The 11985-nt window shown below is 54.0% G+C and overlaps 1 protein-coding gene across 1 annotated transcript; it reads right to left on the minus strand.

Moving 5' to 3' along the window:
• Positions 1-176: 176 nt before the first annotated feature.
• Wdr18 (WD repeat domain 18) lies at positions 177-7223 on the minus strand. The gene is made up of 10 exons (XM_076919540.1): positions 6983-7223; positions 6065-6175; positions 2777-2910; positions 2488-2629; positions 1709-1852; positions 1564-1628; positions 1366-1490; positions 1111-1277; positions 478-546; positions 177-394 (listed from the first exon to the last, which is right to left on the minus strand). Exons 1-10 carry the CDS (start codon positions 7190-7192, stop codon positions 266-268), a joined length of 1296 nt encoding a protein of 431 aa, XP_076775655.1. The 5' UTR covers positions 7193-7223; the 3' UTR covers positions 177-265.
• Positions 7224-11985: the final 4762 nt, after the last annotated feature.

Genomic DNA, 11985 nt, shown 5'->3' on the forward strand with positions numbered 1-11985 from the left:
TTCAGGTTACGGTTGGAGTAGCCACAGGACACTATGTAGGGACTGCTTGCTGACTCATCAGCCCTGTGAATGGGGACTCTGCAGTCTGCCCCTTACTCACCCTACCCCATCCCCCAGGCCGGAGGCCTCCCAACTAAACCCCAGTCCAGCCAGAGACAGAACAACTGAGGCGTACGATGATTCTCAGTCCATCCTTTGTTAAAACACTAGATCACAGGTCCCCTCCTCCCCCTCAAGTGTTGGTGTGGCATCGGCCCAGCCCGCATCACTTAGAGGGCCGTGTGATGATGCGCGTGGAGAAGTCGAACAGGTCCCGGTTGATCTTGCGCAGGCTACGCACCTCCTCTTCCAGCTCAAACACACGAGCAGGCAGCATCTGGCTGCCTAGCATGTTCTGTGGAGAGAGGGGTGTGTGGGCGGGGCCGTCCCTGCCCGCCCACCCAGAACCCGCCCACCACCAGGGCTGGCCCCGCCCACCTTCTCCAGATAGCCGGACAACACTGCCTGCAGCTGCTCCAGACGCTCCAGGTAGCTAGGCTCTTTGCCCTGTAAAGTAGCATGGTCACCCTTGCTGTTCCCCGCCGTCAGAGGACCCAGCCCCCACCAGAAGACCAGAGTCCAGGGCTGAGGGCCACGTGGGGACCTGTAATATCCAGGTCAAGAAGGCTGTAGAGCAGAAGGTAGATTGGGCCAATGCCCAGATCCAGCAAGGTACACAGTAGGACTGCAGGGGTGGGGTATGACAGCTGAGCTTTTCGAACACTAGGCCCTCACCCTGTCTGCCACCTTCTGTGAAAGGGTCTGCCACTGTGGAGTGCCACAGGCCGGCTCAGAGCCCCACGGGAGAAGCCCCTTCCTGGTGGGGTGTCTCCTGACTTCAGGCTGCCCTCTCTCGCCACCCATCTACTCTTCAAAGAACCTAGTGACCCGGCCAGTCACTGAGAGCAATATGACAAGTCATTTGAGCATATGAGGCCGACACGCAGCAGCGGTGGGTGCCAATGACCTGGGTAGCAAGATAGGTACACCAGGAGCAGGAGAACTCTAGGGTATGGAACGTTCTGGAACAGTAGCTGAGTGGGCATCATGCAGAAGCTCTGTGGGTCCTACCTGCAGGTGGAGCCCAAGCTGCAGGCGTAGGCCCCCACCCTGGGCTTCATCTCCATGCTCAGCACCCAGCAGGTGCTTGTTGAAGTGGGGCAGGGGCAGGCTGGGCCTGAATTCCGGGTTCAGCATGCTGGGTGGGGCTAGCATGATTGCTGCATTGGTCACTGGGCCTGAGGGACACAATAACACAATGTCAGGGCCTGGCTGGCAGCCGGGCCCTGCCTTGTAACTGCGTGGCCCAGCCGGCCCCGTGCACACCTTTGAGGGAGACTGTGCGCAAGCACTGCTTGCTCTTCACGTCCCACAGCCGCACGGACTCATCATGGGAGCCTGAGAGCAGAAGGCTGCCGTCTGCTGACACTGACAGGCATGTTACCTGGTTCCTGGGAGAGGGACAAGGGTTGGGTGCTTCACAGTGTGGGGACTGTGCCGACCCCACCTGGCTGAGGTGACTACCTGTGTCCTTTGAAGATTTTCCCTGTGTTCTGCTCGGGCTGGAAGCTGTGCTCCCTCAGTCCGGGCTGTGGGTGGAGACAGGTAGTAAGTATCTGCAGTGTAGAGCAAAGGACTGGGGGTGCCTCAGTCCCAGAAGGCCACTCACCCAGCTGCACAGGTCCACCTGGAAGATGGAGCCATCGTTGCCTCCACAGAATATGTGGTGCTCAGCCAGGTCCATGGTCACAGACATGATGCCCATGTCAAACAACACAGACAGCAGCAGGTCTCCCGAGGAGATGGCCCAGAGCTGCAGAGACGGGAAGCCTGGCACTGTGGACACCCAGGCACACAGCCAAGTCGGGGAGCGAGGAGGGATGGGGGACCCTGGCACACCCATGCTACCAGCCTCTGAACCCCACAGAATCACAGGCACTCCAGCTGCTGTAGGGTTGCTGAAGACCCAAGGCACTAGCCAGGGAATGTCTCCAATCCTGCTCTCAATCCCTGTGCTCCTAGGCAGAGGCAAGGGGTCTGTGAGTTACAGGTACACACCAAGTTCCAGGCAAGCTGTGGCCACACAGTGAGACAATCTCAAAACAAGCAAAAAACTGTCTATAACTAGAAGATAAAAGAGGACTGGGTGAGAGGCTCAGATAGAACACTGGTCTCACAGATGCAGGGCCCGGGTTCCTTCTCTAACACTGTGCCAGTAACAAACAAACAAGCCCAAACACTCAAGGGCATTTGGCCACTGATGCGTGGACAAGTGGGAATTTCCAGCAGACAGGCTGGACAGTCCATCTCTGGGTGTCCTTGGTCGAGCATAGGGATTATGGGCTGTCTGGAGCTCAGACAGCCAGGGCAGGGGAGGCCAGTCTCCCTCCCTCCTAGCTGAGATCCAGTGGCTGCCAGGAATCTATGGGTCCAGGTTAGGGATACTACCTTCACAGTCTGGTCCAGTGAAGCAGTGGCCACCCGGGCCATGGGGCCCCCAAAGCCGCAGTGAAGGTCTGTGACTGGGAGCGTGTGCTGGGACCAGACATGTCTCGGGGCAAGGATCCTGGATGGGTCTGCCTGTAGCACACTGGGCACAGAGTAGCAGTGAGGCCATGTGCAAAGCCCCTGGCCTGCCTCCCCAAGACTCCAAAAATGGGATACCCCAGTTGTCACCAGCCTACTCCCTGCCGAGGACCCCATAGCCTTTCTGTGTAGATCTCGGCACACATCCTACCTGCAGACGCTCCAGGCCAGCACCAGGCAGTCCTTGCCCGTGGAGACAAAATGGCTGCCATCACCTGTAAACTTCAGGCATGACACATCCTGGTAGTGACGGCTGAGGATGACCAGGAGATTCCCTGTGGAGACCTGTGAGAGGTCAGGCACCAATGATCAGGGCATAGGCTATGCCAGTCCTAAGGACTCCATCCGCCTGCTAGGGCCATTGATGGATGGAAGCAGGAATGCCGTAGGCCCTCATCATTGTGCATTTGGTCAGCTCTGGCTGTGTCCTCAGTCTCTGATGATAGTGGGACCCCACTCTGTCCCCAGAAAAGAAGCCCCTGCTAGCTCAGCATGTGTGAGGCTCCAGCTCAGTACACAGAGGGGCAATGGTGGAGGTGTCCTCCCACTGCTTGGGAGGCTGAGACACATGTGCCCTGAGTTTGCGGTCAGCCTCAGTTACAGGAGAACCTCGCAGAACACAGAAAAACCCAGCAAGCAACAGGGTCCTGGCAGGGTGAGAGCAAGGCTGCAGCCAGAGTGCCTGCATTTAAGGCTGGCGTTTAGACATTCCAACACACAACAGGAAGGGGACCAGGGGCTGCACGGGGCGGTGTGGTGAGCCCGGGCCTGCACTGGGGAAAGGCTGGGCTCCACCAGGGGTGGGGGTGGGGGTGGGCTGGGTTTCTGTTGGGTGTCTGGGCTAACTAAGGGTGTGTAAGGACAATATGGCTACTACCTACATGCCCACACCTCAAAGAGAATGTGGGCCACAATCGTCACCAGAACCTTAGGCCCAGCAGGCTCCTGAGTGCCACATAGATGCTGAGACTTATGGGTCCTTTGTGAGACCCTCACCCCAGAGAAAGGGGAAATTCCCACACCTGCCTTAGCCCAAGAACCTGTGGACTGTGCAGTGCCCCCTGGTGGCCACAGCTCAGAAATCCTTAGAGACACAGGATGGAGCAGGAGCTGTCAGCAAGAGGCAGCGCCAAGCTAGGCTTGAAGAGGCAAGCAAACAAGAGTTACCTGGGAAGAAGGGACCTCAACTGAGAAATTGCTGCCACTAAGCTGGTCTGTGGGCCAGTGCGGGAAGTTGTCTTGATTAAATGTTTGACCTGGGCCCTCCACCTATGGATGGCACCAGCCCTGGGAAGGTGGTCCTGGGTTGCATAAGAAAGGATGCTGGGGCTGGAGATAGTTCCACTGTTAGAGCACTGACTGTGCTTCCAGAGGACCTGGGTTTGATTCCCAGCACCCACAAGGAGGAGCACATCCACATGTAACTCCAGAGGATTCTACACCTCTGACCTCCAAAGGGCACCAGACAACATGCAGGCAAGACACTCACACACACGCACACGTGCACACACACAAAAAAACAAACAGAAACTACTTTAAAAGGCCGAGAGAGAGAGGCCAGGCAACGGTAACACACATCTTTAGCCCCAACACTCTAGAGGTGGAGGCGGAGGCGGAGGCAGGTGGATCCATGTGTTCAAGGTCAGCCTGGTCCATCGATCAAGTTCCAGGACAGCCAAGGCTACTGCACAGAGAAACTCTGCCTCAAAAAGACCAAAACCAAAAGAGTTTAAAGAGTGCTTTAAAAGGCTGAGACAGCAACTGAGTGGAGAGCTTCTGCCTGGTACGCTTGGTGCTGGGCTCCACCCAGTGCATGTAAGCCAGGCACTGCCAACCCAGCACTGGGGAGGTGGTACCAGGAGGCTCTGGAATTCAAGTGAGTTCATAGTGAGTTCAAGGTCAGCCTGGGCTACATGAGACTCCATCTCAGAAAACAAAATTCAAGACCAAGGCTCCTCCTGGGTAAAGTAGTTGCCACTCAAGTTTGAAGACCCAGTGTCCAGTCTCGGACACCTGAACAGTGTACAGGCAGATGTGAGTGTGTCTGGCATTCTGAGAACCCTTGGAAACTTGGAATAATGGGATTCTGTCCCACACATGATGGAAGTCAGGGACCAACAACTGAAGCTGTTCTCTGCTGCCCACATATAAACAGTCACACAAAACCCAAGAAAGCACGAGAAAGGGAAACCTCAGGTGTAGGGCTCTCAGCACACAGCAGCACAACCCACGACCCTCTTCTGTGGGGCCGTGAAACCCTGGCTTTGGTTTTCCTCTGTCCAAGCCAGCTTCAGAATCGTGAGCAGGAAATTCCATGGAGGTCCTGGGATGGTTTCAAGGGAGATGAAGCCAGGAGCAGCAGTAACCCGGCTGAGCTCAGCTCTGGGCTGCCAGTCTTCCATCCACATAAGGCCAGGTCAGGACAGCCTAGAACCCTTAGTCCTCCAGGCTTACTCACTGCCAAGGTTATTAACCAGTCCCAGCACGGCCAGGCAGCCGTGGGAAGCAGGGGGACAGTACCTTTTGTCCCTGACTGTGAGACAATGGGGGCTGGTTATCACTGGGCTTGTGATAGTTTTATATTTTTGAAAATTTACTTATTCATTTTATATATTCGAGTACACTGTGGCTATCTTCAGACACATGAGAAGAGGGCATCACATCCCATTACAGATGGTTGTGAGCCACCATGTGATTGCTGGGAATTGAACTCAGGACCTCTGGAAGAGCAGCCAGTGCTCTAATCGCTGCTGGGCCATCTCTCAGGGTCCTGATAGTTTTGCAGGTCTACGGGTACTCTCAGAGGTCAGATGAGGGAGCTGGGAACTAAACCTAGATCCTCTGAACGAGCGGCCAATGTTCTTAACTGCTGAGTCATCTCTCTCATTCAATAAAGTTTTAGAAGATTTTGTACTTTTCAGGTTATTTCCTTTATGAGTGCTTTGCCTGCAAGTCTGTATGTGTACCAGGGGCATGCCTGGTACCTACTGAGGTCAAAAGAGGTGTCAAGTTCCCTAGAACTAAAGTTATGAATGGCTGCGTGCCGTCATGTGGGTGCTGGGAATTGAACCCATGCCCTCTGCAAGAGCAACAGGTGTTGTCAATCACAGAAGCATTTTTCTTTGCTGTTGACTGTGGATGTGAACTGACTGACTTCCTGCCCTGACTTCCCTCAATATAAACTTTAAGTATAACCAAATGAATACTTCCCCCCTCCACACTGTTTCTGGTCACCGCTGCTCACAGCAGCACTAGGACCAGCAGCCGGCTGAGCTCGGTGCTGCGTCTCAGTCACAAATCAGGACTCTACAGACCTGTTCCCACGTTGGTTTCAGAAGTCAGGGGTAGAATCCCCAAGACTACCTGCCTACCTCAGGTAAAACTGGTACTGACCAGTTTCACTCTCTAGTGACACATACATGTGACAAGCTGTTCTCACCTCCCACAGGTAGATGCTCTCTGCAATTCCTGCCAGGACATACAAGCCGTTAGGTGCTGTAGTCAGACAGGTGACAGGCCCAGGACAAATGATTTTCTGTTGGAGCTGGTCCTAGGGACACAGAATACAAGACAAACTATGTGAGTATCATATCAGGAGGGAGGCAACGGAAGGGAAAAAAATTTTAAGTACAGAGAGTAAGAGAAAGTGGGTTGGGGAGACTGCCCAAGTGAGTGGTTAGAGGTGTGGCTCAGAGTTAGAACCCTCTGCCTATAACCCCCTAGTGAAGGGCAGGGTCGGGGCTCATTAGTAGGCATCCTACCGGACAAGAAGGAAGCTCTGTGTTCCAGAAACATAAAAACCAAAAGGACCCCAGGCCTCAGTCAGTCTTCACAGTTAAGATCCGCGACAAAAGCAGGGGCAGTGAGTCTATCTCTCCCCGTGCCTCCTCGGGATCTCTGATCTGCCATGCCGGCCAAAAGCATGACTTCTAACGGACCCCATTTTCTCTTCTGCATCAAAATTAGCACCCCTGCCGGGCGGTGGTGGCGCGCGCCTTTAATCCCAGCACTTGGGAGGCAGAGGCAGGCGGATTTCTGAGTTCGAGGCCAGCCTGGTCTACAGAGTGAGTTCCAGGACAGCCAGAGCTACACAGAGAAACCCTGTCTTGAAAAACAAAAAAACCCCCACAAAATTAGCACCCCTAACACCACAAGTGTGCAAAAGCCGATTCGCCATAGATCCTGCTGAGCATGCGCGCAGAAATCTCTCCGGGCGCCTTAGAGCCAACCTCCTAGGGGAAAATACCCTTCACCTCTGAGTACGCCCCTATCACGCCGCCACCCCAGGATCGCCGGGACCCTAACCCTGGAGCGCCCGAGTATTCTCGGCTACCCCGCGGACGCTGAGGCCCCGCACCTTGCGCTGCAGCTCCCAAGCACAGATGTAGTTCTTGCCCTGCTGCGCTGCTAGCAGGTACTCGCCATTGAGTAGCGCTAGGCCTCGCGGCCCCGCTTGGCCGCCTCGATAGGTGAGCAGGTTGGCGCCCGAATGAAGCTCCCATACTACGCAGCTCCATAGCTGTGCCGCGGAGTCTGTACACACCACCACTTCCATGGGCGCCGCCATCTTGCCTTGCCAGCCCCGCCCCCGAATCCCATCATCCTTAGCGAGATTGTCAAAATGGCTCCTGGCCAACTAGAGCGGCCTTAGTGCCGCCTAGTGGGAAGTGTACGCATGCGCAGTACCTTCACCGAGCCGAGGAGGCGGAGTTGATTGTCTGGTGCTTAACTGGCTCCATGAGGCCTAGAGAGACATTAATGCACTTTAGGCGGGGCTAACATGCGCATGTGTACAAAGTTCACTGCTCTGGGGCGGAGCCGCACCACCTGCACATGCGTACAAGCCATTGCGCGAACGGTGCAGCGCCAGACAGAGCCACGCAGGTTAGAACACCCTTAAGCTTCTTCGAGGGCGGGGCGGGGCGGGGCGGGGCGGGGCGAGGCGGGGCGGGGCGGGGCGGAGAGGACTGGATTCCTGCACATGCGTAGAAGTCTGGGGACCCCGGCCTCTCAGCAGTCTCGGTTTAGTGGAAGATGTTCTTGCTACCTGTTTGCTGGGTTTGCCTTTCTTTCTTTTCTTTTTCTTTCTTCCTTTTTTTTTTCTCCCCCGAGACAGTGTCTCTCTTGTGCTGGGATTAAAGCCTTGAGCCTCCACCGCCGGCGAGCTAAGAAGTTTTTACTGGATAGTTTCTGCCATGTGTTTTGACTCAAATGATCAAAACTTTTAGAATGTTTTCTTTTCTACTTGAGCCACTCTAGCCCTCAAACTCGTGTCAATCAATCCTCCTGCCTCAGCTTCTTGCGTGCTGAGATGACACACATACGTCACCACAGCCGGCCTTTTCTTTTCGTTATATTTTGGTTTTTTGAGACAGGATTTCTCTGTGTAGCCCTGGCTGTCCTGGAACTCACTCTATGGATGAGGCTGGCCTCGAACTTAGAGAGATTTGCCTACCTTTGAGTGCTGGGATTAAATGTCTGGGCCACCACACCCAGCTAACCGCTTTACTTATTAAACTTTGTTTTACAGCAAAAATATAAACCACTGACCTTTATACTTTATTTAGACCAAATGAAGTTAGTTACTTACTGCATACTCACAAAGGATAAGACGTCTGGTCGAGGCATATTGGTGATTAAACTCTTACCAATCCACCCACGTCCTTTATCGATTCGCCTCCTGTTTGGCCTTTCCTCTTCCAAGTCATAAATTTCAAATTTGTATTTGGTTCACTCAGTGTAGACCCAAAAAGTCAATCTCTAGTTAAGCAGCCTTTAGCCTCGGGTCCCAGCTGCTGGTCAAAAGCTAGGTCTTAACACCAAGTGTCCCCTTCCTCCCTCCATGCGCGTTAGGAGAGGAGATTGCATGCAAGTGTGGAATCCTGAAGCCGGGAATGTGGTCGCCAGAGCGCTGCGCCAGCCGGGGCGGCATGCCTGTTGCAGGGGGAGGTTGTGAGCTGGGTCTGACGGCAGCTGTTGGACCTGTAAAGGGGGCAAGGTGCATGCCGGGTGCAAACACTGAACTCAGCGACCCGGCCACCCCGCGACCTCAGGCCACAACGAGTTGGAATGATGCGTGTTACTCAATGTGGCCACAAGATGGCAGGCGGGAGCTGCGGGGACAGGGAGGACTCAGGATGCGATTCTCAATAGAAGGCACCCACTATGAACAAGAAACTCATGAACATGGTGCTGTCCGGGGGCACAGCGACAGGTCCTGGGGCAGGATGGAGGATGTGGAGCTGCATTTGACATTGTTAGATACTCCTGCCTCAACTTCCTAAGAGCTAGGATGCAGCTACTTTTAATGCTAAAGGGTGAATAACAAGAGAAAGGGAAGGCTGTGAGCTGGCTTGGGTAAGAGCACTTGCTACGCTTGCAGGAATACGGGGTTCAGTTCCCAGCACCCACTTCAGGGTGGCTCACAATTACCTGTAACTCCAGCTCCAGGGATCCAACACCTTTGGCACTCACAGGGACCTGCATGCAAGTGAATGTACCCCTCACACAAACAGATACAAATATATTTAACTTAAAAAAATAACAAATCAAGAAACAGAAGACCTTGGCTCACAAAAAGAGAAATTGGGGTAGAAGAGTTGGTAGAGGGCTGGCTCAGCAGCCTGAAGCCCTGGATGGGGCTTATCCTCAGCATTGCAGAAGACAGGCACGGGTACACAGGGCACTACAAACACTCGGGATCAGGAGTCTGAGGTCATTCTGGGCTACTTGGTGCATTTGAAACTAGTTTGGGTACATGAGACCTCATGTTGGAATTTAAATGAATAGGAAATAAGAAAAAGAAAATAGGGGTAATCTTGAAAGCTCAGGTTGGGTCCTCAGTGTGTGTGTGTGTGTGGGGGGGGTATGTGTGCCAAAGGCCAACCTGGGGTCTTGAACTTGGGTGCCAGGTTCCACTTGTCAGGTCTGAATGGTGGGTGAAGCCCTTGTAGGAATCCAGACCTTGCCCACCCCCAGCCCCAGCCCCCTGACTCCAGGTCAACCCTGTGGCTGATGGGTTCCTGTGCTTCAGGCCCCAGGTACACCCTTATCTGACCTGGAAGCTTTCCCAGACTTCATTCTAGGGAGCTGGGCAAGGATGAGCCCGCTGGCTAGCAGCTGGGGCAGGCTTCCTTGCAGCAGGCCAGTCTTTGAGGCCTGGCCACGTTCCTTCCCTGGGGGTGGGTGGCCAGGCAGACTCTGAGGTTAGAGGTCGGCCCGCCCCCAGCCCAGCCCCTGGAATGAGGACAGTCCAGTTGTGTCAGCTGTAAGAACAAAAGCCATACTTGGGCGTTCGAGACCACCCAGTTGCCAGACCTCTGAGAAAATGGAGGGAACAAGAAATGATTGGGGGAGCCACACCAGGGAAACTGAGGCACAAACATACTTATTTCTTATATAGTAGCCCCAATGTCTCCATTCTGTCAGTGCCTACCCAACCCCTGTGTCTACTTTCTCCCCTGTGGAATCCATGGATAGCCCACCATCTGGGGACTCCACAGGGAGAAAGGATAACAGTGGACCCCGGCCCCCAGGAGGAGGGAGGCCCCTCTGACTTCCCTGGAATTCCGCTCTGCCGGTCAGAGTAGTTTTGTAGCTCACTGGGTGGGGTGTGCTGCAGGGGCTCTGAGGCATTTCAGAGCTGTGCAGCCTCGGGGCCACTCAGTTCCCTCTCTGATGCTTTTTGGACCAGGAGAGAAAGCAGCAGTACTAGCCAAGCCAGTTTCCCTGATCCCCCGAGTGAGTCAGGTGTCAGGGGCAGGTAGATGACATCCTTCCTTGGAACAGGGTGTAAAATGCTGATTTCAGGGGCTAGTGGGAGCCAGCCAGCAGCTGTTTTCCTCAATTCTGTCAGGAACCTGGGAAGGGACTAGCCTGGGCCAGCCTTGGTGAGAGCAGGCAGGATGAACGGCAGGTGGCCAAGGTCTGGGCCTGTCCACCTGGCCTCATCTGCCTTGAGTCATGCTTTGCGTGAGGCTGACATTCAGGGATCCTCTCTCCACCCAAATCCTTGAGCTGTCACTGCAGGCCAAGGTGTGCCCAGGACCCTCTCCCTGGTGTCCACTGAGGCACACCACAGCTGGAAGTGGCCATGCTGGGTGTGGTAGCACACACCTTTGATTCCAGTTCTCTAGAGGCTGAGGCAGGGGCATCCCTAAACCTCCTGGGGACAGGAGGCAAGTGTCCTGATCTCCAGGAAGCTACCAGGAGCTTTGGTCCCTGGGTGACTGGTGGTGGTGAGCCCTGGGGAGTTAGTTGGCTTTAGAGGGCTTCACCTGGCTGCCTGGAGGGAGGAAGAGGTGTGAGTGTCACATGTAATTAGCCCAGGGGACAAAGATGTGATGATGTCTTCCCAGGGTGAGCTGAGGGTAGGGACAGAAAGGAATGGTTTACAGATGGGAGGCAGTTGGGGAAGGCATGCAGGGAACAGCCTGTGCAAAGGTCCTGAGACAGGCCGTGCGTGTGGCTCATGCCATTAGTTCAGTTCCTGGGAGGCAGAGGCATGCCCAGCTCTGTGCTTTGAGTTCTGGCCCAGCCAGGACTTTGTAGTGAGTCCCTGTCCCAACAGAATATGGTCAACTATATACTGTATGAAATTCCCAGATAGTAAAGTTGGGTTTTTTGTTTGTTTGGTTTTTGTTTTTCTTTTAAGCAAGAAAGGAAACAGTAACTAGACAGGGTTCTCACCCTCTCCATGATCCGGGTTCAGTCCCTGAGACCCACAGGGTGGAGGGGGAGAACCAGCCTTCCAAAACTTGTCCTCTGACATAAACACACACACACACACACACACACACACACACACACACACACACACACACACACACACACACACGATCTGGGTTTAGTCCCTGAGACCCACAGGGTGGAGGGAGAGAACCAGCCTTGCAAAACTTGTCCTCTGACATCCATACACACCACACACAGACATGAAGTGAAAAGAAAAAATCAGAGGCACAGCTTCCTCCACAGGAGCCAGGCACGAGCTTCCCAAGTCTCCCCAGACATCCACTGCCAATGTCCTGTGGGGTTCCCTCCACACACCAAAACAACAACAACAACAACAACAAAAAACAAAAAGCCACTCTTTCACAGAAGTGTCTCAACTCTTTAATCTCACTGATTTACAGGGTTACAATCCCATTAAATATTTCTGAGGTTTAAATACAATCCACAATAAGGTCATAAAATGTAAACTTTCAGTGTTTTTTTTTTAAATTTCAAAAATCACACCTTTTCCCCCATTGTTGTCTGAGTTTTCCTGTTAATAGCTGAATTTTCCTGAATATTCTGCACAGCTGTGACCATTGTAGGCCGCAGGCCACAGCCTGGGCAGGAACTGACCGAGGAGGCCGTACT

Source organism: Arvicanthis niloticus, chromosome 22 (genome assembly GCF_011762505.2).
Source record: "Arvicanthis niloticus isolate mArvNil1 chromosome 22, mArvNil1.pat.X, whole genome shotgun sequence".
In the NCBI taxonomy this organism is placed as follows: Eukaryota; Metazoa; Chordata; class Mammalia; order Rodentia; family Muridae; genus Arvicanthis; species Arvicanthis niloticus.

Coding starts and splice junctions, on each gene's coding strand:
- Wdr18 (XM_076919540.1), bottom strand. CDS start 7,192: ATGGCGGCGCCCATGGAAGTGGTGGTGTGTACAGACTCCGCGGCACAG. Junction 2,911..6,064: donor AGAGCATCTACCTGTGGGAG/GTGAGAACAGCT, acceptor GACCTCTCACAG/GTCTCCACAGGGAATCTCCT. Junction 547..1,110: donor AGCTTGGGCTCCACCTGCAG/GTAGGACCCACA, acceptor GCTACTTTACAG/GGCAAAGAGCCTAGCTACCT.